Genomic DNA, 27,424 nt, shown 5'->3' on the forward strand with positions numbered 1-27,424 from the left:
TATTATCTTCATCACTTTAACGTCATGTTCCAGGTTTTGGTCAGTACTTGACAAGGGTGTCCAGGACGAGGAGCCACATGTGCTGTGGGGTGTTCCTTCTTGTCCCTTTCAGCAGCTGGCCTGGCTCCCGAGTACCCTGGGATGGGGTGAGACAGACTAGGGAACCTGGAGGGAAGCGTTCGCCCCACATGATCCTCTGCTTTCCCGCGTGTCCCGTGCTGCCCCCTTGCTGTGCTAGACAGGTCCCCCACACCCCTGCAGCTCCTGCCCTTTCTTCTCCCTCCTGTATGCAGCCCCCTCTCTCAGGGCTCCCTTGGCCGTCCCTCCCTCCTCCTGCCTTTCGGTGCTAACTGCATTCTGCTAAGCTGAGGCCAGAGGGTGCTGTTGAATATTGATATTGAGACTGGGGAGGAGGGCCGAGAAGGAAGCAGACGTCTGCTGTAGCTTTGATGGTGCAGCTGGTCCCTGCGCACCCTCTTCACGAACTCCCCCGCACCCCCCTGCAGCTGCACCGTGGCTGGATCCGAGCACAGAGACTACCCAGCCCTCGGCCAGACACTGATCTCCCATGGCCTGCCCCACTCCCGGGTTAGCTGGGACGTCTCTCCATTTCCATTTTCTCAGAGTGCGTGCTTGAGGAACAAGATTTAAAGAGCCTCTGCTTTGGAAGGGCTGAGTGCCTGTGGTGGAACGGGAATCGTGTCAAGCATTAGGACCACGGCGGGGACGCTTGCACGTGCTCTTGCTGGCGTGGGGACGGTTTGGGACTGGCTGGAAGCGTCTGTGCTCAGGGACCCAGGCTGAGGCAGAGCGTGGCGTCGGTGGGTTGGGCTGCATGGTCAAGCCATCCTCGTGTTTGAATAGAGAAGAAGGTACCGTGTTCTTTACCAGTCGTAGGATTGCCGTCTCCATGGTTTCAGGGCATCTGAATGTTTGGTGTGGTTTTGTGTGTGCGTGCGTGTGTGTTTTAAATATTAAAGTGGATAATGAGGTGTTAAGAAAACAATAACAGTGATTTATATTCAAACCTGTATGTGTTTCTTTATCAACATAATCTGCTGAGGACCTTCATTTTTAAGATTCAGAAGTGTTCTAAGGTTCAGACACCCAATTAATTAAGTGAACAAAATTTTTGATGGCGGTGAAACACCGTAGGGAATGCGGTTCGGAGAGAAGAGGAGGGTGAGGGCGAGTTATCCTGATCTTAGTGTGTAGTGTAGGCTTATTTAATGGACGGACTCCCTGCCAGTCTCAGTGGGCGCCTCAAGCTCTGTGGATTATTTTTCCTGTTTTGCCTTTTTTTTTTTTAAATCCGTGCTATCCCGGAGGAAAACCAGTGAATTACTCCTAGATCGGCTCTTATAGAGCGGCCATCGTATTCTGTCAAAACACTTGCTTCCATTTTCAAAGATAAAAAAAAAAAAATCATTGGTTACCAAACGGTGTCCGTGTTTATTTCGCACGCCCACTGTCTTTGAGGCAGCACGCAGCTTGCTGCCTGACCCAGCGTCTCTGACTCGGTGGAACCACCCTCTCAGGGGGTAAGTACGGGGCACATGTGGGTGGGCCCCAGGTTCCGCAGGTGGAGTGGGGTCTATCCTGCCTCCAGCCTCTGCCAGGGGCGGATCTGGGGCAGATAGCCTAGTCTGGATGAGCCCCGAATTGTGAAGGAGGGATGAGACTTGCGTAGAGTTCAAGTGAGAAGAATAGCCACGTCTGGCCACCCAAGGAGCCCACTGCGCGGCCACCATGGGTCCCACGACAAGCTGATTCCCTGGGAATGGGGGCCTTGGAAAGCAGCTCTTTCTTCAGTAGGAAGCCCAGTACTCCTGGCTTAGCTGTGCTTTTTATTCCAGCAGAAGGTTTTCAAGGTCACTTGAATTTCTTGGCCCTCTCTCCTCTTCCCTTTTTGCACTGAAACATTGTCCCATGACATCTCAGTGATGGTAGCAAAGAATTTCCCTCCATTTGGTTTTTCTAAATGTCACTATGATGACTACTTGGCACAAAGCCTCCCGTCCTCAAACACCCTCTTCCTGAAGTTGCTGTAGTCTGTGAGGAGAACGGCGGCCAGGGTCGTTGTCAGCCCGTCTGTGGTTGCAGGAAGTGGAAGTCGGCTGTTTCCGTCTGCAGCCCCTCGGTGCCCCCAGTCAGGGGGCAGATGCGTGGTGTGGGGCGTTTACGACCGACTGGTTTCTCACCTTGGCCGCCTTGCTCCTTTGCCAGAAGACCCAGGGTTACCACGTTAGCCCCAGACAGACAGCCAGGCCCCGTCGAGGGAGAACTTCCATTTTTTAAAGCCTAGTTCCCTTGCTGTACTTGGTGTTCTGTGTCCAGAAGAATTTTGGTTGGCTCTTCAGAATCAGTTAACTCGAAGCAGCCCTTCCCTTTCTGCTGATAGCACATTCCCACGTCCTAAAGCCATCGTTGGGTCACAGACCCGAGACGGTCAAGGACACACACCTCTCCTTCTGCAGGTGGGCAGCTGCACAGTGCCCTTTGTTCCTTTTTCACATGAAAAATGATTTTTCCTCCACTGCTGGAGGGAGCGTGTGTAAATTGGTACTCTTGCCGAGGGCAGGTTGACAGGGTAGATCAGGAGTTTTCGACGTTCTTGCCTGTTAGCCCAGGATTTTCACCTCTGGGAATTTTGTCCCAAGGACAGTAGCGGGAGGCATGTTTGGGAACTGGACGAGTGAAAATTAGTCCAGCAGACGGTGGCTCAGTTATTAACCACCCCGGAGTAGATTGTTTTTGACAAACCCTTTTAGGGATATGTGCCTATATTGATAATAATGAATATTTCTGTGTAGGGTAAAGACCACAAATGTTGCTATGTAGGGTAGCAGTTGTGGGTAATTTTTCATTAATTGGATTTTTTCTGAATTTCTAAATTTCCTATAAATATCTTTATTCCCAGAAAGAAGTTATTAAAAGTAATGTATGAGTGAGAAATTAATAGTACCTTAAAGCAGGCATCGTAAGTCAGTGGTGGGGAAGGAAGTGGTGGGACATTAAAGTCGCTCTGGGGGCAGGGACTCCTTAGTGCCTCCCAGCAACACCAGTGTCCGTGCTTAATGGGGTCAGTAGTTTTGTTTTCAAATTTAAAAGTAAAAATAAGTCCCTTTTTATCTAGACTTCAGACTGGCAATAGAATAAATCACAAGGGAAAAGATAGGTTGGCTGCGTAAAAATCGAATTACATATTCAATATGTCCAAAAAGCAAAGGCCACGGAAACCGGGAAATATGTTTCCAACCAATACAATATGGGATAATATATTTTAGTATGCTTAATCCGAGTCCCAGCTGCCGCCTCTGTTTGAATGGGATGGTTTCACCTCCCTGGTGGAGTGTGTCCAGTTTTAAGTCCGAGAGGGTCTTGACGTGCAGATAGCAGTGTTCTTTGTCCCGCCCCCAGGAATTTAGTCCACCAGCAACTGGTTTAACACAAACTTAGAAGTGGAAGGAGTTTGCTAGGAGACGCTGGTCATAGTGTGCTTGGGGCAAGTTCCTGGAATGGAAAAGTGGAGGGAGAGAAATTACTCCAGGTCCAAAGATCCTCAGGGGTCAGGTGGCTGCCAAGTTTGGTAGATGGGGGTTGCAACCTTGAGGAAGGTGAATTGAGAGAGGCTGGTGGGCTCTTTGAGATTCAGTGTAGTTTCACGTTACTGCATGGAAATGAAACTGGGTGAGAAAGCTGATTTTCAGAGCCTGAGTTCATGAATGGGGGGCAGGGAGTGTTGGGGGGAGGAACCCAGCTTCCGTGAGGGGAGAGCAGTGCTGGTCCAGTTTCCCGGGGAGCCGGGTCAGACCGGAAGTTAATCCACTGAAGCACTCAGCTCAGGAGGTTGGGAAGCAGTTGAAAAGCAAGTGGACGGATCTCTTCTGCTACCAAAATCACTAGGTGCTGAGTTTTTTGTTGTTGTTGTTTTAATGGAGGCTTCCTCATGCTGATCTGAAAGACTCAATGAATATTTTTGGAAAGGATGATGTGGTGGGTTTGGAGCAGCCCTGGAGAGAAACGATTCAGACAAAGGCCCGGCAGACAGCTGTGGGTATAGGGAAAGCTTTGGGTTGAAAGAAACGGACAGTCATCAGTGTCTGAAAGGGGAAGAGCAAGGAGCTGGCCTGGTGTCGGGTGCTCTGCTTGAGGGCTTCAAACATAAAGTTAGTACCTTCCCCACCTTCACGGCCAACTAGTCCAGGTGATGCAGACCGATCACAGTGTGAACGGGTCACGCACAGAGTCCCGGGGCCCCTGAGGTGCTACAGCAGCTGAGGGGGCAGGGCAGCCTTCACCTTCTTCACAGCCCTGCTATCTTCTCATTACTCATTTCTAAACCACCCCTCCCCACCATGGTTCCATTCATCTTGGCATTCACTGAGGAAATACGAGATTTTAAGGGGCCTGCAGAAAATTGGAGTGGAGCCAGTGACCAAGTGGCCCAGCCAGGAAACATTGTTTGGACGGAAGCTCAGTTCCCTGAAGGTCGAGAAATCAACCTTCAGGGTTTCAGCAACAAAATCCAAGCTTTGGAGCTCTAAGCGACAAGGTCTGAGAACTGGGAAGTTGCCCCATACATAATAGAAAGTTGTTGCAGGTTCATTTCTGTGCCAAGACGCTATTTGGATTGTAGAAGGTAGACAAAGCACCTCCTGGTTAACGTACTGCCATTCTCAACTGCAGTTCCCAAAGTGACAAGCGAGTTCTTACTGCCCTGGCCAGTTTCTACCAGGGCAGTGGATTAAAATGTCACAAAAGACGGCAAGGTGGAGATCCCATATGGGCATCTGGGCACCTGCCAGAAACCCCCCCTTGTAGAGTGACCAGACTATTGTTTGAACAGCCTTGTAACTGGTTCCTCTACCTCTGCCCACCTGTTCCCTTTTTTGCTTCCAGAGTGATGTTTTCTAGAACAGAATCTGTCAAGATCTCTGAGAGAGACACAGGTGGTTCCCCTCTTATCTCTAGCTCTTCAGCTTCCCCTAGGAGAGCCCCCTTGACTTGCCCCTTCCTCCCTCCCACCTGGTTCCTGTCTCCTCTCAGCCACTCGTGTTGGCTCCAGCTTCAAAATACATCCATATTCCAGCTACTTCTCACACCGCTGCTGTAACCCTGCTAGTTCATGCCCCCATCATCTGTGAAATGAGCTGAGCTGCTTCTGTACTGTGTTCTCCAGAGAAACGGAACTAATAAGATGTGTCCATATACATAGTGAGAGATTCATTATAAGAATGGGCTCGCATGATTACGGAGGCCACGTTCCCATATCTCCAGTCAACCAACTGGAGACCCAGTGTTTCAGTTTGAGTCCAAAGGCAGCAAAAAGCCAAGCTCAGAGGCAGTCAGGCAAGGAGTTCCTGCTTACTGAGCCTTTCTGTTCCAGTCTGGTCTTCCACTGATTGGATGAGGCCCACCCACTCACTCACTGCTTTCCTCAGTCCACCAATTCAAATGTTCATCCCACCCAGAAACATCTTCACAGACACACCCAGAATAGTACTTGACCAAATTTCTAGGTACCCTGTGGCCCAGTCAAGTTGACACGTAAAAGTTAACCATCACATCTTCCAAACCAAGCTTCCTGTTGTCCCCTGCTTTAGTCTGTTCTCAACACAGCAGCCAGGGCAACCTCTTAAGGTATGAAGGCAGGGTTGGGTAAACAAAGGCCCACAGGCCAAATCCAGCCCACTGAAAGTTTCTGTACAGCCCACAAGCTAAGAAGAGCTTTGTTACATTTTGAAATGGCTGGAAAAAAAACCCAGTGACAAGTAAAAATTACGTCAAATTCAAGTTTTAGTGTCCATAAATTTTATTGGAACACAGCCACGCCCATCTGTTTGAGCAGCACCTATGGCTGCTTTCACTCTGCACCCTCAGAGTTGAGTAGTTAGGATGAAACCCAGTGGTCACAAAGCCTGAAATATTTACAATCTGGCCCTTTAGGAAAAAGTTGGCTGACTCTTGTTTTTAGGCCCAAAACCCTCCATTGGCTTTTCATCCCACTCAATAAGGGCTGTAAGATCCTCCCAATAAGTTGAGGCTGGCCCTCGACTTCCTGACCTCGTCTCCTGATGTCCCCTTGTCACAAGGCCTCCTACCTCTGAGCTTTCACATGTGCTGTCCTCTCTGGACCACCCATCCTTCCCCCCACCCCCAGTGTCTGCAGGGCTCATAACACCTATCACCACCAGCTCTATCAACTCATTGGGTTTCTGTCTCTCCCAAATTGAATGAGAACAGGACAGGAACTTGACTATGCTATTCCTAGATTCTGGCATATGGTGTTAATAAATACTTGTTGAATGAGTGAATTGAAAATATAGACGTTATTATCTGAGATGGGGATACCTATTGGATTATCTGGGCAACAGTGCTTTGCTTCCAGATTATGACCCTCCCCTGACCACAGTCCACCCAGGCTGGACCAGCGAGCCCGCCACCTTCAGTGCCGGCAAATCTGAGTTCTCCTTTACAAAGGCCTGGGATTTGGGGGTGCAGGGAGCTAGCAGGCAGGACAGGTACACAGTGATGGAGAAAGCGCTCTGGGTCCCTTCTGCTCCCTAAGTCCATGCCCGAGATCCTGCTGCGTGAGTTACCCCAGGAATCCTACTGCCACCTAAGCCAACCTTTGAGTTGAGTTTGTCTGCAACCAAAACTCGTGCCTCATGCAGCTCTGTCTCCCTTATCAGAGCCCGTTGAGTTCTGAGGTCCAGAGTTCTTCATCTTTGTACCTTTAGGGCCAAGCCCAGGCTTGGGGTGGCTCCTTGGAGACATTGATTTCTTCAGCTGCTGTGCTCCTTGGAAAACTCATGGAGTCTAGAGCACTTCAGATTTGACTGCCGTCTGGCCTTCTAGGTCTGGGACCAGCCCCTGCGCCGGCCACTGTCCACCCTAAGCTGACCCAGTGAGCCCTGGAGAGTCCCTGTCCACTCTGGAGGACTGGCTTACTTTGCAGGCTCCCATCCCAGCAGCCAGCTCCTGAGAGGCAGCCAGAATCAGGCTGAATGTGAACTCCTCAAAGTTCTGTTCCCATTTGAGAGGGGAATTGTTGTAGGAAGGGGGACCCCTTCCAGGGCCCAAGAGTGGACTCTTGTCTGACAGTCAGAAATGAATTGTCCGAGGAGGCACACGTGCTGACAAAGCAAGAGACTTTATTGGGAAGGGACGCCCAGGTGGAGAGCAGTAGGGTGAGGGAACCCAGGAGAACTGCTCTGCCACGTGGCTCGCGGTCTCGGGTTTAATGGTGATGGGGTTAGTTTCCGGGTTGTCTCTGGCCAATCATTCTGACTCATGGTCCTACCCGGTGGCACACGCGTCACTCAGCCAAGATAGATTCCAGCGAGAAGGATTCTGGGAGGTTGGTAGGGACATATGGACCGGCGTCTCCTGACCTTTCCCGAATTCTTCTGGTTGGTGGTAGCTTGTCAGTTCTGCATTCCTCACCAGGAGGTCCTGTTGCCAGGTAACTCATGCAAGTGGTTACTGTTGGGCCTTGCCAGGGAGGGCAGTTTGGGTCATTGGTTCCCCTAACAGAATGACGTCCTGGCTGTGGTGGCGCCCAAAGCGGCCGTTTCCCCTTCGGACATTCAAATGAACCAGTGGCAGCCTGTGAGCCCTCCCTTGGGTCAAAGAGGGTGTGTGGGGAGGAAGAAGGGAAGGGCAGGCATTTGGGTTTGCTTCCTCTCTGCCTCTCCAGGGCTGGGCCTTTTATTAGAATATCCCTGTTCTCTGTTTCATGAGACCTTTGCTTTCACTTGAACAAAGTGTCCTGTGGGTAAATTTGAAAACTGCTGCGCTGCCAGCTGGACTCCTGTTTGTCTGAGAGGAAGCCACAGGCTTTGCGGTCTGGCCCACCTGGGCCCTTCCCTGAGCCCCAGCTTCCTAGGAGGCATGATGGCCACTTAGGAAGGCAGGCATGATTCTATGGGACGCCACCCCCGTTTTCCTGCAGTTTTTTCCATTTTCAGGGAAATGGGCATAGGGTCCTACAGGAAGTGGACATCTTGTGAGGGAGGGGCCCCACGGGTCCCCAGCAAATTACAAAGATGATTGGATCTCAGCTACTCCTGGCCTGTCCTTGCCTATCCACATATTTCCAGAAGTCCACAAGTGTTTTTTTATTTGTATGTTTTTTCTCGTTTTCCTCAATAACTGACCAGCTTATGTCTGGTGAATACCACGATGGAGCTAAGCTGTGCTGGCTTTGGCCACCTAATGCTTGCTCTCTTTGTCTCTATGGTATTAAGTTTCATAAGGACGGTTTCCCACTGCACTCCACAACCAGAAACGACTAAGGAGCAACAACCAGATAGGCCTGTACAAGCAGAGCTGTACAGGCAGTGGTGAGGCCGTTGGGACTGGGTGCCCACCGTGAGGCTGTGACCGTCACCCTGTGGCAGCTGCAGCACTTTCGCCCATCAGCTGACGGAAGCACGACCGCATTTAGCGCACAAATGATCACCTGGGAGGGTCCGAGTATAAGGAGGTTGTGGACTGTTTGGATATCAAATCCTTCGTCGTCCAGTTGGCGGCCCAAGGAGCCACGCCGTTCCCTTTAAGATGGGGCTGCTCCAGCAGTAACAGGCTTTAGTTAATGCCCAGGACCACATTTTCCCAAAAGGCCCATAAATGGGTCTTTGTTCCCAGGCTAGCCCACCACTGGACTCTGGTAGAGAAAGGAACTTAACACGCGTTGGCTTTGCTGATTGTAATTCCTGCTCCACACCCCAGCTGCTCACTTCAGGTTAGAGGGTGGTGGGGAGCATTGCATCCCCTTGGACCAGTCATCGCAGGCAGGGCCAGCCAGGAAAAGCTGGAATTACTTACATATTTATTCAACAACCTTTTATCTGATTGAATGCAGGCTCTGTAATCAAACCCTGGTTCTGCCACTAACTAGCTGTGTGACCTTAGGCAAATTACTTAAATCTCTCTGGGCCTTGGTTTTTCTCATCTATAAAATGGGAATACTAATAGTACCTACCTCGTGGGGCAATTGTGACGATGAAACAAATTAGCATATATCAAGAGCCTAGGACACTCTCTGGCACAGAGGAGCACCTGATAAATGTTAGCAGTGTTTATTCCTATGTGCCAGGCTCTGTGCTTGGCCCAGGAGATGCCACAGTGAACAAAACAGACATGGTTTTCTCCTGGGGCTTCCGGGGAAATAGACATTTATTAGATAATCCCATGTACATTGGAGAGGGGCACAGGGTTCTGAGATTGCAGAATGGGACAGGGTGGACAGGACAGGCTTTTCCTGAGGAGGGGGCACATGAACTGGGTCTGAAGAGTGAGGAGGGGTTACCCAGGTGATGACCAGTAAAGACTGCTCCAGGCAGAAGGAACTGCGCATGCAAAGACCCTGTGTCAGGGGGAAACATAAAAGGAGCTAGAAAAGAGCCGGAGCAGAGAACAAGGGGGCATGTGAATGAGATGAGGCCAGGGGTGAGGGGGGTGGTTAAGCATTGCCAGCCATGCTGGTGATTTGAGTCTTTATTCTAAAAACAATGGGGAGCCATTGAAACCTGCATAGGGAGAGAGTTCCTGCAGTTGGAGCAAAGAAGGGGCTTCTGCTCTTAAACATTGAGGAATGGCGTCCTGAAACCTATGGCAGGTTTTGCTCTTGAGTTTTAGGGTAAATGGACTCAGGGAGTCAAAGAGGTGAGGCAGTTGGCCTCTGCGTATATTGGCAGCCCTACCTGTTTACTCTCAGGCCTTAACTGAGTCCTTACATTGTTTTGCACTAAGCATTCAAATCTCCATTTTCCAGATGAGCCAACCTCAGAGAGCTCAAGTGAATTCCCTAAAGCCACATAGAAAATGTGAAGCAAGGACCCAATTCTCCTGATTCTTAGGGCTGTGTTTTCTACCTGGCTGCATTCAGTGGCCCTACCTGGTAGCTTTTGGCCTGACCACTAACCTGAAGGCCCCAAGAGGGCAAGGACAGTGTGTGTCCTGCTTGTGGCTTATCCCAGTGCCCGGCGCTTGTCAGGGCTCAATAAATGTGCCCTGCACTGAGAAAGCCAGCAGTGTAGTCTTAAGGGGACCAGTGTTTCTTTCTGCCCATCAGTGGGGACCAGGTGGGTCCCTTTTCCAATCTGGTTCTCCTCATAGCCAGTGACTCCCATTTTTCTAGGCCAGGGGTCAGCAAACTGCAGCCTGTGGGACAAATTCACCTGTTTTTGTAAATGAATTCCACCTGTTTTTGTAAATAAAATTTTGTTGGGACACAGCCATGCTCATTCATTTACATATGGACCACGGCTGTTTCCATGTTACAACTGCAGACTTGAATAGTTATTGACAGAGCCACAAAAGTGAAAAGATTTGCTCTCTGGCCCTTTACAGAAAAAGCTCCCTGATTCTATTCTAGGGAATGCATTGTTCTCTTGAGAGTTTAGTCTGTGATATGAGCAGGTTCCTTAAACCCCTCCAGAGAATCTTCCACGGAGATCTTCCGTAGTCAGGCTGAGGAGCATTTGGAGAAGTGATATCGTTGGTCCCATCGCTGTGGCTGGGGGGCATTGGGAAACCATGGCTGGCAGCCCCGAAAAACACAAGCTTAGGGGGTGGGAGGAGCTGTCCCCCAAAGACCCCATAAGGTTAGAAACAGACAAAAGCAGCAGATTGTCTAGCCATCCTGAAATGTAGGGTATCTGTAAAGTCCTCGTAGAATTTAAAATCTGTTTCCTGATAATAAAGCTGACATATACATCATTATATACATTTTTCTATTTAAAATTATAGAAAAGGAAAATAGAAAGGGCCACTGTCATGCTTACAGGGCACTCTAAGCTTTTTTTTCAGTCCGTCCTCTAAGCACCCACACCCCTGAAAGTATGCTGTTTATACATTCTTAGACCCCTGCTTTTACACCTAACAAGGTGTGAGTGCTTTACAAGCATTCAGCATAAATGGGACTTTAACACCTGCGTCTTATCCCATTAAGGGACAGGTTTCCATTGCGTGGGACTTGAATGTTTCTTCCCAGTGTTTCTTAGGTGGAATACCATTGCTTCAATCTTTGAAGGCATTCTGGAGTACTTTTCTGGGTTCCGTTTGTGGAAGTGGAAACCTGCTCACTTTGAATGCTTGCATCTTACAGGTGTTTATGTGCCACGAGGTGTGCTGTGCTTTCATGGTCTTCGCACAGGCACCGAGAACCAGTATCCTCTTAGCGATATTTCCTCCTCTACAAGGCAGATTTAGCAGCACAAGTCTTCCCTTGACATAGCTTTACCTGCTGCTAAGTTATTGCCTTCCCCCTTACATAGAGCACTTGCTGGTATAGAGAAGATTCACCAGCACTCAAATACTCAGCCAGCACGATCCCAGGCCAGGGGTGGAGGTTTGGGGGCTTTTCTCTGTCTCCCCGGACTCTGCCGCTGACTCTGTGTGATCTTGAGAAAGGCACAGCCTTGCTCTGAGCCTCAGCATCCCCACCTCCAAAGGCTGCCGTGAGCCTACGAGAGGATAGATGCACAGTGTCTGGCGCATAGCAGAGGCCAAGGAAATGTTAAGCGTTTGTATTACGAGGCTTTGCAGGGGAGGAAACTGAGGCTCCAGAGAAGTGACTTGCCTAGGTCACGCAGCTTGTAAAAGGCCAGTTACGAGGCCCCTGATCTTGAGAGTGGTCCCTTCCAGGGCACTGCTCCTGGCTGGTTCTCACAGCTCACAGGGGCATAAGGGACTGGCGGCTGGACAGTGGCAGAATTAACTTTTCCCCAGGCTGTGCCCAAATCTTCTGAGAAGCAGCTTGTAGCTGCATGGGGGTCAGGGAGGAAAGGAGGCATCTGGGAGCTGGGGGGCTCTGCATCTGCTTGCTCTGGACCCCCTGGCCAGTACCCCACCCCAGTGCCGCAGGTGAAGCTAACAACCTCTGATACCCCATTCAGAATAGAACAAATGATCAGGTCCCCTGGCCCTGTGGCCTGGGAGGGGCTGGTCCCTGCTCTAGGACAACCAACTCATCCCACTTTGCCTGGAGCTGACCCAGTTTTAGTACTGGAAGTCCCATATCCCAGGAGCCCACTCAGTCCCAGGCGGGCCGGGATGGTCAGTCACGCTCTACTGTGTAGACTGTCAGCCCAGACAGTCTGGGTCTTGCCTGCTGCAAAGTCATGGCTGTTCCCCTCTCCACCCCGACAGGTGGGCGATTGGCCCGCTGGAAGTTCCTGTCAGAGCCGCCCTCGTGCCCCTCTGACTTGGTCATCAGCATCCTCCCCAGTTCTTGGAGGACCTTCCATCTTTGGAGGTTTCCTATTTTATAGATAGAGAACTGGGACCTGGATGGGGGGAAGTCACCCCAGGGTCACACAGGTCCCTGATTCCTGGTCCGCTCGCTCTCCTTGACCGCTGCATCTTAGGGATCTTGCCATCGGCTTCACACCTGTGGGTCTGGTGATGGGCTGTTGTTCAGGATGCGCTGGGATTCGGGGTGGACATCCAGGGCAGATCCTAGCAGAGAGACTGTCCCGCCCCCAAAGTGCTTGTGAACCCAGGCTAGAAGAGACGTACCTGGAATGCTTATGGTCGGGGAGTGGCCTTCCTCTCCTGGGTAAGGCTTTCAGAGTTTCTCAGCCCCTGCCCCGGAGGGCTGGCTACTCCCCCACCTGCTGGGGAGGAGCGGGAAGCTCTGAGTGTCTCCCTTCCTCTTTGGGGCCTTCAGCTTCCCTGTCTGTACAGACTGAGTTTTGGGCCCCTTCCAGCTGTAGCTTCCTAAAGTGATCAAGGTTCTGTCATGTGAACAACCCACTGGGGCTCTGATTTTCAGTTTAAAACAACCTGTGTGCAAGGCAGGATGTGAACCTCTCTCTGCATGTGTCCTGAGCCCCACCTTGTACAAAGCCACTGGCCAGACCCTGGGAGACAGCCCTTCCTCCTTGGCTTCCTTGAGAGTCTGTGCGTTCTCAGGCCTCCCAGCCTTGGCTCCTGCTCTACGCTCTCCTTGGGCTGCTGCTTTCCTCCTGGGCTGCCCGCCCAGCCCACCCCTGCTTGTCATCTCAAGGGCCACTTCTCCTTGGAAGAGTCTCCTGACAACTCCCCCCCCGACCCAGGGTGGGTTAGGGGCCCCTCCCTGGCTCACCCCGGGGTGACGTGACCACACTGTGTCCTAACGGTCTGTTTACCTGTTTACTTGCTGGCTTCCCCACCATCCTCCTTTGCATCTGGTCACTCCCTCCCTTCCAGGATGGGTGCCCTCTCACCTCCACACCCCATCCCCGTGGAGTAGTGCTGTGGCATTTCTTGCTGTGGCATTTCTCAGCTTGGGCCGCCCCCCTCCCCCACCAACTACCCCTCCCCTGCAAGTTTCCATGTGGTTCTAGGTGTTTTCATGGTTACAGGAACCCAAGAGTGGCCTCGGGCTCAGCAGGGCCCTTTCTCCTACTACACACCCAAGCTCGATCAACGTCCCCAAAGCTGCAACAAACAAGGAGGTGTGGGCCGTCACGTGGCCTTGAGTAACCACACTTTTGCTTCCTTCTTTTACACACGGCCGTTGGGGGTTGGAGCGGTCTGAGGCCACAGCAGAGGTGCCACAGCCGTGCTTGGCAGCACAGGCTGGGTCCTTGTTACTAAAGCAGAGAAGCCGCTTCTCCTGGGCCCACGAGGCAGCCATCTCGTGCTCTGCTGAGCACGGTAAGTGCCAGCTTGCAAAAACCACAGGGAGTGGCTGGGTGGCAGGGTCTCCAGGGACCAGCAGGCCTGCCTGACAGCCAAGGGCGGGCTGGGGGGCAGCCCCTGGAAAGGACACCCCAAAGCCCTGGGCACTCGGGATTGAGGTCTGCCTGGAGTTGGTAGCCTTATTCTGCTGTTTCTTCCGGATCCTGCTCTGCCTTTCCTGTCAGGTTTGCCAGCAGCTGCCGGTTTAGGGGCTACTCTGAATTCAAAAAACTGGAGAAATCAGGAGCATTTCCCTAAAAATCATCCTACTCCTTCTTTCATGGTTGGGAAGCCAAAGCCCAGAGAGGTGAAGGGATTTGCTCAGGCTATGGATCCATAAAAATAGTGTTTCCAAACTGTGTTCTTCACATTCTTATAGGATTGAGAAAATGATGCTTGTCCACAGCAAATTATTAAAATATTAGTTTTAAGATACTACTGCTAGCAAAGGAGAAAATAATAATGATTAGAATACTCCTATTACTTTTGTATCTGGGGTGCTTTAGGGGCATAAAAGAGAATGGTGGGGGGCTGGTAGCTAAAGCAGTGTCCCCTTACACACACACACACACACACACACACACACACACACGCCCATAGACAAGGATCAGGGCAGGCAGGCTCTGGTCTCCTGGAATTCTTTTTTCCTCAGGAGGTGGCTCCCCGGCCCCCGGGCAGGCCACACCCTACATGGTAGATGCCTCCCTCACTGGGCTTGGCCGGCAGACAGGGGAGATTGAAACTCAGTGGAATGGGCTGGGATGCCAGGCTGAGCATTCCCTGGGAACCTAGGCCTTCAGAGGGGCCAGGGAATCATCTGAGAACCCTGCCCCCTTTTTACAAATGAGAAAACCAAGGCTCAGAGGGGGGAAGCAGCAGCCCATGGCAGCATGGCTGGGAGGTGGCCGAGCTTGGACTTGTGGTGGCCCCATCTGGCTGCAGGACCCTCGTGGAGCCCACAAAGAGCCAAGGCCTCTGTCTCTCAGTCTCCTTTGCTGAGCTGGAGCAGGAAGACAGTGGGGGTGGCCTCTGGCTAGAAGGAAATAGGATTGTTACCTGTTGTACTTCTTGATGCAGGATAGGCCACTAAATCAAGAGACAAGGTGTTGGGGCAAGGAATAGTGACTTTATTTGGAAAGCCAGCAGACTGAGAAGATGGCCCACTAGTGTCCCAAAGAACCTTCTTACCTGAGTTAGAATTCAGGCTTCTTGTATACTAAAAGGGGAGGGGGTGTGGCTGGTTGTTGCAAACTTCTCGGTGCTGGAATCCTTTGTTCTTGCAGCTGTCCACATAGTTCTGGCTGCAATGTTCCTGTAAACCTCCAACAAGACAATTGTTATTTTCTGTTCTGCAACTTTTTAATCTCCATATGAATGGAAAAGTGTTATACCTTTAAAGGTCAAGCCCGGGAATATTTCAAGCTATAGATGACATTCTTTTACAAAGGTGCAGAGCCAGTAGGACTAAGCAGAGGCAACAGAGCACAAAGGTTAGAGCTAAAGGAATAGATCCAACATGGAGTCAGGCTTGTTCTTCTCTGTTACAATTCCCTACTGTCAATGTCCATTCCACAATCTTGCAGGATAAGGGGCGACGACCACTCTGGCTACTTCCTGCTGAACGGGGGTAAGGAGGGGGTGATGGTGGAATGGAATTTATCAACTTGGAACTGGTAGTATTCCCGAGTCCTAGGCTGGGTATAAGCAGTTTGCATTATGAGGGTACTGCTCCCCCTTTTTATGGCCCTGTCACAACACTTAGACAAGCACTTGAACATATATATAAACTCCAGCACTTGGGATGAGGGCACCTAGGCTGCTCTGCCCTGAGCTGTCTTTGCATATTTCCCCTGTTGGCCAAACAGATAGCTTTATTAAAGCATTTCCTTTCCAACAAGTACAAGTGAAATGGGAGAGTAAAGTCATTGTTACTTATCTGGTAGGAGGCTGGTAGGATCTTAACAGCAACTTAAGATCTTCTGATGGCTTGCAAGTCCAAGTCTGCAGACCTATTGGCTACAGATTCTCCTGCCTGGGCAGACACCTATAATGGCCTACCATCCAATATTTCAAAAGGGCTTAATTTAAGCTTGCTTCTGGGAGCCGCTCTAATCTGTCGCAGGGCGACTGGCAAGGCCTTATCCCAAGGTAAATGAGTAGTTTCCAATCAATATGATACCTGTTGGGTTATACTTGTAGACAAAAGCAAGCCCATTGTCACTTTGGCGTTAGGCAATCCAAACTGAGGAATAATTTGCCTTTCCTGGGGCACCATCAGCCCACACTTCTCATCTTACCTTTCTGTAGACCTCAGGGGGATCAAGTTCTGTCTGTTTTTCTGAATTTTCTAGGAGAGCCCTCTGTAGGTGTTAAAGCATGTTCTGGTGGGACTCTGATATCAAGTTGTCCTGGTGAAAAAGTCACTTGAGCATTCAGTTTACAGAGGCAATCTTGGCCCAGGTTGGGGATAGGGCATTCAGGCATGTACAAGAAACTACGTTTTAATATCAGATCTCCTAATTGACACTCCAATGGTTTGAAATAAATTGTCAGCTCTGTACTTCCCCTGATACCCCAGTGACTGGGGTAGACTGGGATGTTCTCTGTGCCAACTTAGTGCTTAGCATGGAATACGTTGCCCCTGTGTCTACCAGAAAGTCAATCAGTTTTCTTCCCACTGTCAATTTTACCTGGGGCTCCTGTGGGGATATTTGAATTGAGTGTCATAAATCCAGAGGAGCCCCTGGGTCTCTTCATTCATCATCTAAACATTCTTCCCTTTCTACATCTGAGAGGCCCCACTCCTTTCCTTTTTTAGCCCTCCTTTAAAAAAACAATTTTTTTTTAATCGAAGTATAGTTGATTTACAATGTTGTGTTAGTTTCAGGTATACAACACAGTGACTCAGTTATACATATATTTATATCTATTCTTTTTCAGATTCTTTTCCCTTATAGGTTATTACAAAATAGTGAGTATAGCTCCCTGTGCTCTACAATAGGTTCTTGTTTATCTATTTTATTTATAGTAGTGTGAATATGTTAATCCCAAAATCTTAATTTATCCCTCCCCCACGCCTTTCCCCTTTGGTAACCATAAATTTGTTTTCTATGTCTGTGGGTCTATTTTTGTTTTGTAAATAAGTTATTTTGTATCTTGTTTTTGAGATTCCACAAATAAATGATATCATATGATATTTGTCTTTCTCCGGCTTACTTCACTTCATATGATAATCTATAATTTCATCCATGTTGCTGCAAATGGTATTATTTGGTTCTTTTTAGGGCTGAGTAGTATTCCATTATATATATATATATATATATATATATATATATATATATATATATATACACCACATCTTCTTTATCTATTCATCTGTTGTTGGACATGTATGTTGCTTCCACGTCTTTAGCCCTCTTGTTCTTTAATTGCAGGCATTCTCTCTCTCTCAGTGTCCTTTCTCTTTACAACAAGTGCATTGTTCTTTACCTAGTGCTGGCTTATCTTTCTCAGAGCCTCCTGTCTTCCAGGGATCCAATGCAACAATTAGAAAAGTACATTTCACCTTGTGCCTTCTTTTTCTGTTTATGTTCTCTGCTCTTGAATACCTTAAAAGCAAAGTCTACCAACTGAGAAAGATTCATTCCAAATGCACCATCTAATTTTTGTAACTTTCTGTCTGGGTATCTCCTGATATCTGGGGCACTTTGCCTGATAAAGTTCATGTTTATCTTTCTAGTATTTTTAGGGCCCTTGGGATTGGCATCAGTATAATGTCTGTAGATCTGATAAATCCTTTCCAAAAATTCAGAGTGATCTTCATTTGATTTGTGCTGAATTTCTTGAATATTTTCAAACTCTTTTGTTTGGGGACCCCTTTTCGAAGCCCTGCCAAGATGCACTTAGGGCAGTGCTCTAAAAAGGGCATTGCTGCCTCACTGAGGATCCCAATTTGGTTCAACTGTGGGTGCTGCCAGGTGGGCTTTGGGTGTACCATTTGGGTCCATTAGGTGGAGCTGGTACGCTTCTTCCCTGGCCTTATCAGTGACCATTCTCCTTTCGTCTCCTGTAAGGATCATGTTGAGAAGAATGTGTATGTCTGTCCAGGAAGGGTGATGGGTGGCAAAAATGGAAGCAAACAATTCTGTCATTCGGAAAGGATTCTCCCTATAAGGAGGATTGTCCAATTAAACAAGTCCAGGGTTGACAAGGGACTGTGCATCCACAGAAACCCAGCCAGGTGGCCATTTTCATTTATGCCCCCCTACGGGATAATTGCCCTGCTCTGGGATGGCTCCCAGTCCAAACTGGGTGCCCTGTTGGGTCTTAGATGGTGATACCAGATAAGGTCCCTGTGCCCAGGAAAATAATTGATCCCTATAAGGAGAGGGAGCCAGTCTGACCACTACTTGAGCCCTGGGGTTGGGAACTGGGGCTGGAGCAAGAAGAATGGGAGGCAGTGGAAGAGGTGGAGGTACTGGCATAGTGGCTGGAGTGGCTGGGACCCAGCTCAGCCAGGAGAGCGTTTAAGGTTTGAAGCAATGTATCCTCATTCTTGTTCCCTTCCTTTTCTTCCTGTGTGACAGCTCTTGCCTCGGGTTTCTTTTCAAGCCTTTATACCGTAAGGCGACAACTGTCTGACTTTTTCTCATCCTGATGTAATAGCACAAATGCTTGCATGTAGGGGATTTTATCATTCTTCCCTGCTTCTTCACAGAATAGCTCTAATTTCAGGATTGTATTGTAATTTAGAGAGCCGTTCAAAGGCCACCATTCCTTAGATCCTAACAGGTACTGTGGCCACACACTGTTACAATAAAATATCATCTTCCTCTTACTCATGGGCTCATAGCTGTAATCCCCAGAGGACACTCTTTAGGGATAGTTGAAATATTCCCCATCTTTTAAAGACAGAAATACAAGATGGAGTTGGGCTTGTTCTTCTCTGTGTCTGTGTGTTGGTCCATCTGTCTACAGACAGACAGATATCCCCTGAAAGTTGTCAGTTGTTAAACTAAAACCAGGTGTAAGTCTCAGTGAATTCATTGGTGAAAGGACCTCACTTCCTCCGTACCAGGCTAGCAAATTTAGGTACGACAGTTGAGAGTTGGGTTTTTTGGAGGGTGGGAGGGAAGGCAAAAGAAATCTTAGCTATCACTATGGTTTGTGTCCCTGTAAAGGGTCACAGAACATTCAACAGATATATCTGCAGTATTAAAATTTCATGGGGGCAGGTGGTAATTAGGAAAAGTAATGTCTGGAAAGGCTCCTTGATAGGGCTGGGGTAATTGATTAGAAAAGGTTGGGAAGTGCAGGATGACAAATGTGAGGCCAAACTCCTGCAGGTGGCACGTCCTGTGCAACTGTATGCCTGTTGCCCAGCCTCACTCCTGTGTCCACTCCTGCAACACGCCTTTAATGAGCCCCCAGGATGCCAGGCCTGTGGGGGCCAGGGATCCTGTGGAGACTTGTGGTCTGGTGGGGGCATAGGGCAGCCACAGTGCCTGTGCTCCAGTGGGCCAATGTCACAGCGCCCACCAAGCACTTGCCCGTCTGCTAAGCCCTGGGCGTGTAGCGTGAGCCGTAAGATGTCTGTGGTTCCTGTCCTCTTAGTGTTTATGAGCTGATGGGAATGAATGTTTTGAAAGTAAACAAACATTTTTAAAAAATGGTTTAAACAACTGGACTAATGATGCCTGGGCAATCTGGGAAGGCTTCTTGGAGGAGGCAGCATTTGCTTTGGCTCCGGAGAATGGCCAGGTCATGTTCACAGGTGGTACAGAGCTGTGACTATGAGGTGGGCTCTGGAGCAAGACCAACCAGGTTTAAGTTCCTGCTCCTTCTCTTACTGGCCATGTGACTGTAAGCACCAAGTGGGCCTCAGTTTCCCATCTTTCATGTGGGGTTAATACGAGGAGGCTGTGGGGCCCAAGTGAGCTAATAGTTCACGCATAGCTCTTAGAACAGTGTCCAGCACATTGTCTACACTTGATACACAAACCAGAGGAGACCAAGGCTGTGTATGGCACCCAGGACTTACTGTGCAGACAGGTTTCTGGGGCTCCTGGCCCCAGCTCTCTCTGAGTGACAAGGTCAGAAGTGTGTCAAAGCTGTCCCAGGGTTGTAGATTTTTCAGGGATGTGGCCTTACATGCAGAATGACAATGACAACACCTGGCCTTTATTGAGCACTTACTTTGTGCTAAACGCTCAACCTGGATCAGCTCACTTTAACACATAACAACCCCACAAAGTGTAGGCGCTTCTGGTATCTTGTGTTCCAAGTGAAGAACCTGTGGCTCAGAGAGGTGTGTTCAGTTGCCCAAGATCACACAGCTTGTAAGCCACAGGGCTGGGACTGGATCTGGTTTGTTACTGGATTTGATTCTGAGCTGGGCCAGGTCCTGTCTGTTACCAAACCAAAACTGGGGTCTGCTCGCTTGTGTGCAGTAAAGCCAATCTACTGACACCATGTTGTGGTGAAGGAAAGTGCAGCGTTTTTTGCAGGGCTCCAGACAAGGAGTCTAGGACAGCTAGTGCTCAAAAAGCCCAAACTCTCCGATGAGTTTTAGCAAAGCAGTTTTAAACGCCAGGTGAGGGAGGGGAGTTCCAGGGACTGTGATCAGCTCGTGCACAATTCTCTGATTGGTTGATGGTGAGGTAACAGGGTGGCATCACAGGGGTTAACATTATCAATCCTCATGCGCCAGGTCTGGGGTCATCAAGTAGTTAATTTCTTCCATCTGGCGGGGCGGGGGGGGGGGGAGTGGTGGGGCGGGTAGGGGGTGGTGGTGGTTAGCATTTGTAAAACAACTCAGGAAATGTGCATCAGATACTGTTATCTAGGTACTTCAGGGAGGAGCTAAAGCAGGGCATATGGGGGAGGGGTCTGTCCTGGGAAGGCCCCACAGGGTCCTGCTGGGTTACATGTCCAGTGCAGCAGGACTCAGACCTGTGCTGCGATCTGGGGGGACACTTGGGCCCCCGCTGGATCCCCTCTCTCGAGGCTGCTCAACCCACACCCTGAGACGCTCAGTCTTTTGGATCCTGAGATTTCAAGCTCTTGAACGCTGGGACTCCTGGGATTCAGGATTCCAAATGGGAGGTCCCAAGCTTCTTGAGTCCTACAAGCACCTTTCCTGAGTGGTCCAGGGCAGCCATGTGGCGTGGTCTCCGGAGCTGGGGTGTGGCCCCTGGCAGCTCGCTCCTCCACACAGCCTGGGTGGGGCTTGGGGCAGAAGCACCCCGGTTTCGGGTGAAGACGAAACGGGCAGTGTCTGACCTCCTCCGTTAAGCAAGCAACAAGAAAAATAGGATGTGGCATCTCCTTGCGCCTCTCTCTGAGCCCTGCCCACCCCACTCCTGTGGTAAGTGACTGTTTTCCTGCCATCAGAGGAGAGAAGAGGTGAAAGGTGGGGCCTGAAGGAAGTGACCTCACTGCCCTGAGCCTTGCTTCCCTAATCTGTGTAACGGGAACCATAGCAGCCAGTGCTGGAGTGAAGATGAATGAGGCCCCCAGATGATGAGATACTGAAATGATCCATCCGCAGTGGGGGTTTTATAATGTATCATAAATGTGTTTTAGCAAAGATTAAAGTTATTATCCTACCTGCCATACACAGTGCTTACGCTCTGCTCCTCTCCTTGTTAACTGCGTGCCTCTTTGGAGCCACAGAGCCTCTGGGAGCCATGTGGGTTTCAGTCACATGGGCTGAAGCCTGCCCAGCCACGGCCTGGCTAGACGCTGCTGTGTCCCTGGTCCCTTCCCCTTGAAGCCCACAGTATGGCAGGTACTAGGCACCTGGATTGCCTGAGACTGACTGGGACGAGGGATTTTCAGTGCTAACACTGCGGATGTCTGGGATAAGCTGGTCGCCCTAGACAGGCCCAGGCAGGGAGATGCTGGTTTCCCCAGTGCTCACGGTTGCATCCCAAAGAGGCGGGGAGGTCTCTGCTCTCACACAGGTCTTTGCAGCTTCCTTAACTGCTTCCCTAATGTAGGGAGGTAGGGAGGTCGCCATCTCTGTACTCTCCCTGAGTTGGAGGCCCCCCTCTCCTCTGCTCCTCTGTCCACAGCGCCCCTGCTGGATGCCAGCATCAGGGGATCTTCCCTACAGCATCTCATTCCATTCTCATCTTTGAGACAGTATCGCCCATTTTACAGATGAGGAAACTGAGGCTCACACTTGGTGAAGCGATCTGCTCAGGTTACACAGCGGATAAGTGGTCTCTCCTCCACCCCAGGCTGCCTCTGTGTGCAGGGGACTGTGGGGATGGGTGCAAGGGGAGAGCCCACATTGGGGAACACAACCTGGTCCCTTCCATAGTACCCTCCCAGCCTCCCTGACTCACCCAGTTACCTCCCTGACCCAGGAACTGGTGGGTTGCATCTTCTGTTTTTGTTTCTCCCTCTCTGCTTCCAGGAAGTGACTGAGGGCTCTGCCTTCCAGGAACCGAGAACTGCCCAAGTGGGGGTGGTGGGTGTGAGTCTTCAAGTTATGAAATATGTCCCAGAGCTGGTGGCTTATTCCTAAAGTCCCCCACCTGCCGGAAAGTGGGGCCAAGGTTAGGCCATATTCTCTTCCCCCAAGAAGGAACTCGACCCCCTGTGCAAAACAGTCTGCCTCCCAAAGGCAAGTTCAGAGGCAAAGAGTGTGTGTGCGTGCGTGTGTGTGTGTGTGTGTGTGTATAACACACTTATTAAGCACCTACTGTGAGCCTAGAACCTTTGAATCCGTCATCTCATTGCATTCTCCCAACAGCCCTGTGAGATGGGTAGTGTTTGTTTTTCCCATTTTACAGATAAAACTGAGGCTCAGAAAGGCAAAGATCTGGGTCAAAGTCATTCCTCTTGTAATGGACAGAGCTGGGACTTGAACATCATTTTGTTAGACCCCAAAATCTGTGCCCTCAATCTTGTGCCCTTCATAGCACCCAGTACAGAGGGGGCTGACCTTTCTGGGTGATACGGCCTTCAAGGTCCTCCTTATTCTTACTTTGCCCTCCATTCCCCAGCTGGGTCCCCAATAGCAGCCACAAACCCATCAAGCTAAGCTGTTTTCCAAGCCTTTGCTCCTTCTGCCCCTCCAACTAGATCAGGTCTCTCCACAAAGCCTTCCTGAGTCCTCGCTGGCTTCGAATCTGATCTCTGGCACTCGGCAGCTGTGTGGCTTTGGGCAAGTTGCTCTACCTCTCTGAGTCTCATCCCCCCTCAGTAAAGTGAGGACAACTGTGAGAGCCAGATGTGTCTGGTGCAAATATCATTAAGTTTGGTTTAAGAAATTATTTTAAGATAAAATCAGGCTGGCATTTTAGAAACCATCATAATTCTAACTAACATGTGAGAGGTTGGATTGAGCCTAGAAGCTGAGGGATCCATGAGTGAGTTACAGTCACTCAAAGAATGATGAACAATTGCTCTCTGCCCCGAATTACATGAAGTGCAAGGAAGGCTATTGAATAACTGGAAAAGAATTTGAAAAAGAATAGATATATGTATCAATACATGTATACTTGAATCACCTTGCTGTACACCTGAAACTAACACAACATTTAAATCAACTATACTCCAATTAAAAAAACAAACAAGGAAAGGTACTGGAAATTATCCAGGCTCTGCCCCAGACACTGTGCCTGGGACTGCATATTGCTGAAGGGTGTTATGTCAGGGAATCGAGTGATATATGAATCCTGCCCCAGAACACAGCTGTTGGTCACCACAGGAGTCTCAGCTGCAAGAGTTTGAATCCCACAGATACCAGCCAGTGCCAGGGGGAGCGTAAGGGGAGAGAGGGAAATCCAGAGGGCGTGAGCGTTCACAAGGCCAAGTAGAAAGATCAATGAGATGTCCAAAGGGAAAGGCACTGCCCTTTCTGGCTACCTGTTCGGGAGGCTGAGGGGTGATACCAGGATGGACAGTGGCCCTCCCTACTCACAGGCAAATGAGATGACTGTCAACTCGCTGAGGACAGCCTCTTCAGAAAAGATTTGAGTTTATCTCCTGGCCCCAGATAGAGCAGTTGATGGCTCTGGGCCCTTGAGGACTTATGGGATAGATTTACTGAAAGAACTGAAGTAGCTGCCCTTTGTGGGAGCTGGAGATGGGAGCAAAGTGCTAAGGGCTTTGCAGGTATCACCTCATGTTATCCTCACAATAGTCTCCAGATAGGTGCTGTCATCCCCATCATGTAAGTGAGGACCCAGCCAAAGGGAACTGGGCCAAGCCAAGACACCAATAAAGGATGAGAAAACTGAGAATCTGAGGGACAGGACAGGGCTGTGTGGGATGGGAGCCAAGATAAGGAAAAGTGGAACAGAATGATGTGGAGAGAAGAGTCAGGATCGGACTCTGAGAAGCCTCAAAGGGCCAAATGAACAGCTTTATCCTGCAAACCTGCAGCCACCAAACTTGCTCATGGACCCCATCAGTGGATGATATAGGAACATTGGCCTATTTATTAATTGTATACAAGTACCACTGCACTCATAATATATTATAAATGTACACAAAAATAGAAATTAAGAAGTGACATCAAAGTTAATATAACTAGAAGATCTAATATTATCTTTCCGCACCCCAGTAGATTGTCTTGCCCACAAATAAAAAGTTTTAATAAAAATAAGGAGGCAAACGCATTTCTATGCACCATGTAGAGGGAGTTGAAGGGCTACCCCCCAGACGGATTCATTGATGTTGGTAAGTAATAATAGCTGCTATTTGCTGAGGGTCTTCTGTGCACCAGGCATGTGCTGGATCACAAGGATGCCCCAGGCCAGATGAGCTCCCAGCTGTGGCCGTCGAGGGTGCTTGGCAGGTCCAGGGGTACAGCTATCCTGACATCCCTCTGTCCGTATCCCCCTCCAGGTGCCATGTTTCTGAAACTCCTATTGCTCCTGGCCCTGCTGGGCCCTGGAAGCAGCCTCCAGCTGTGGGAGACCTGGGAGGATGGAGCCAAGGAGGCCCCAGGCCCCCTGCTTGTCCGTGGCCGGAGAGAAGTGGATGAGGACGACTCCGACATATATGACTATGACATACAGACGGACCCTCCAGAAATGCTTAACTATAGCACCGAGGCCCCCAAGCTTCTGCCTGTGATGGGAACATTGGAGCAGAGAGAGTCTGCAGGGCCTTTAACACCTGAGCCAACCACTCTCGAGGTGGCCACAAGGGACCCTGCTGTCCTGGATGCAAGAGGGGCAGCCACTGGGAATGTGAGCATGGAACTGGTCATACTGGTCACTCTGACCAAAGAACCAGTCACTGTAATCCCTCCCATCATGGAGGTTCCATCCACAGAATCAGCTGCAGTGGAGGCCCTGTCCACAGGGCCAGCAGGCAGAGCGGCACTGGCCACAGAACCTGCAGCCACAGAGGCTCTGTCCACAGAGACCCTGCCCACGGAGCCAGCAAGCACAATGGCACCGGCCACAGAACGCACAGCCATGGAGGCCCTGTCCACAGGGGCCCTGTCCACAGAATCCACTGCCATGGGGGGCCTGTCCACAGAATCCACTGCCACAGGGGCCCTGTCCACAGAACCCACTGCCACGGAGACCCTGTCCACAGAACCCACTACCACGGAGACCCTGTCCACAGAATCCACTGCCACAGAGGCCCTGTTCATGGGACCCACAGTCATAGAGGCCCTGTCCACGGAACTGGCCACTACAGCAGTTCTTTCCATGGAGCCCACTACCACAGGGGCCCTGCCCACAGATCCAGCCACTGTGAAGACCCTGCCCACAAGACCTGCTACCACAAGGGGCCTAACCACAGCCCTCGCTGTGCCCTCTGACCCTCCCAAGAGCACCATTGTGGCAGTTGGCAATTCATCTGATAACTTGATCTACAAATGGAAAAATGGTCAGAGTCTTTTCCCCCGGAGCTCTGTGGCCCCAAGCTCCACAGAGGGCCTGCTTGACCCCAGCTCGGTGAAGCAGTGTCTGCTGGCCATCCTCATCCTGGCCCTGGTGGCCACCATCTTCCTCGTATGCACCGTGGTGCTGGCCATCCGCCTGTCCCGCAAGAACCACCTGTACCCCGTGCGCAATTACTCCCCCACCGAGATGGTCTGCATCTCATCCCTGCTGCCCGAGGGGGGTGAGGGGCCAGCTGCCATGGCCAACGGGGGCCTGCCCAAGGCCAAGAGCCAGGGCCTGAAGGCGGGGTCTGGGGAGGACCGCGAGGGGGATGACCTCACCCTGCACAGCTTCCTCCCTTAGCTCCCGGCCAGGCTGCCTGAGCAGGACCAGCCCCCCAAGCGGCCTCGCTGGGCCGCCACCCATACCCAGGCTCTATGCCATGGGTCCGGGCTTCCTTGGAGCCGCCTGGGGATGGGAATGTTTAGGGTGGGAACCCTGGCCGCCCTACACGGGACTGAGAGCAGTCAAGGTCCAGGCACCAAAGCAGGCCTGGCAAACGGAGCCTCCAGTGGAGGCTGGAGAGGCCGCCTCCACCTCCCTGCCTCCCATGTGTTCTTTTTTTTTTTTTCTCCCATGTGTTCTTGGCCCCCTCTAATGCCTCCCACGGCTGCTGGAATCTCATCCCCATGTGCCCAGGAGGACTCTGGGTTCCCTGCCCACACCCCCACTGCCACTTTCTTCTGGTGGCCATGGTCACTGCACAGGAAGGGGGCACTTTTGGGGGGGTTACACCATTCCTGAGTTCATTTCCTGTCACTCCCGGTTTGGGGTATCTCTCCCAGGAGCCCGGGGTGAGGGCTGGGCATGTGACGGCTGGGCAGGCTTGGAAAGCCCAAGGCTACAGGCTTCTTTGGGACTTTGTGGACCAATGAACTTCCATCTGATGACAGAGTGACCCCTGTCCCGCCCTCCCTCGCCTCCCCCTGTGGCCTTGTTTTAGGGTGGGCTCTGCCTTGTTCCCCGAAGTCTCCCAGGGCCCAGCTCGGGGCCCGGGAGAGCACAGACACTCAGTAAATGTTTGGTAAACAAGCGATGGCTGAACGAACTCTTCAAGGTACCAAGGTGCCTCCTTCAGGTGGAGAGTTGGTCCTTTGCTGTTCACGCCCAGCCCCAGGCCCCTCAGGAAGACCCGTGTACGGGCTGTTGCGGTTACTTCAGGAGGCATCTTGCTGTACCCTTGGGCAGCTGGGAGGTGGGGTTCAGGCTGTTGGAGGACAGAGGGTGCTGGCCTCAGGAACCACTTTATTCAGCACCTCCCGTGACCCAGTTCAAGCCTACGGAATTTGATTCCCCCGCCAAATCTCAGCCAGATACCCCTCTAAACATCAACGCCATCCTCCGCAGAAGCCCACCCTGACCCCTCTGTTCCACATGGGGCCCATCTCCCGTTAACACCCAGCGGCCCCTCCTCACAGGGGGAGCCTGGCTACACCCTACAAGGCCTTCCTACAACTGACCACCTGTCATGTAGAGTTGGGGGCCAGTAAACTTTTTCTTAAAGGGCCAGACCATAAATATCTCGGGTTTGGCAGGCTTCTTGACTCTGTCATCATGGCATGAATGCAGCGATTGACTCTGTGTCATAAATGAATGTGTTTGGCTGAATTCTATTGAAACTTTGTTTACAAACAGGCAGCAGGCTGGGTTAGGCTCTAAAAGTTAGCTTGTCCCCGACTTAAGTGTAGAGTGACCAGATGTCCCGGTTTGTTTGAGACTGCCCTGATTTTAGCACTGAAAGTCCTATATCATGGGATATAAGACTTTCAACTCCAGCAATCAGGACAGTGCGTGGCCCTATTTAAGCACTGAAACCCACGTGGACCCTGAGG

At 50.6% G+C, this 27,424-nt stretch overlaps 1 protein-coding gene across 2 annotated transcripts; it reads left to right on the forward strand.

The window, feature by feature from the left end:
* Window positions 1-85: 85 nt before the first annotated feature.
* SELPLG (selectin P ligand) lies at window positions 86-27,200 on the forward strand. Of its 2 annotated transcripts, none has more exons than XM_022550890.3 (2): window positions 86-13,650; window positions 24,538-27,200. In XM_022550890.3, exon 2 carries the CDS (start codon window positions 24,543-24,545, stop codon window positions 25,893-25,895), a length of 1,353 nt encoding a protein of 450 aa, XP_022406598.1. In that variant the 5' UTR covers window positions 86-13,650; window positions 24,538-24,542; the 3' UTR covers window positions 25,896-27,200. The 2 variants fall into 2 exon arrangements, with proteins under 2 accessions (XP_022406598.1, XP_022406597.2); XM_022550889.3 differs by lacking the exon at window positions 86-13,650 and adding an exon at window positions 20,604-21,040.
* The last annotated feature ends 224 nt before the right edge of the window (window positions 27,201-27,424 follow it).

Source organism: Delphinapterus leucas, chromosome 14 (genome assembly GCF_059928025.1).
Source record: "Delphinapterus leucas isolate spDelLeu-1000000601 "Yukka" chromosome 14, BTC_Dleu_Yukka2, whole genome shotgun sequence".
NCBI lineage: Eukaryota > Metazoa > Chordata > Mammalia > Artiodactyla > Monodontidae > Delphinapterus > Delphinapterus leucas.

What these genes read in the sequence shown, in the direction of transcription:
- SELPLG (XM_022550889.3), top strand. Translation starts at nt 20,989, where the DNA reads ATGTGGCATCTCCTTGCGCCTCTCTCTGAGCCCTGCCCACCCCACTCC. An exon ending in CTGCCCACCCCACTCCTGTG is followed by an intron (nt 21,041 to 24,537) that starts GTAAGTGACTGT and finishes ATCCCCCTCCAG; the next exon opens with GTGCCATGTTTCTGAAACTC.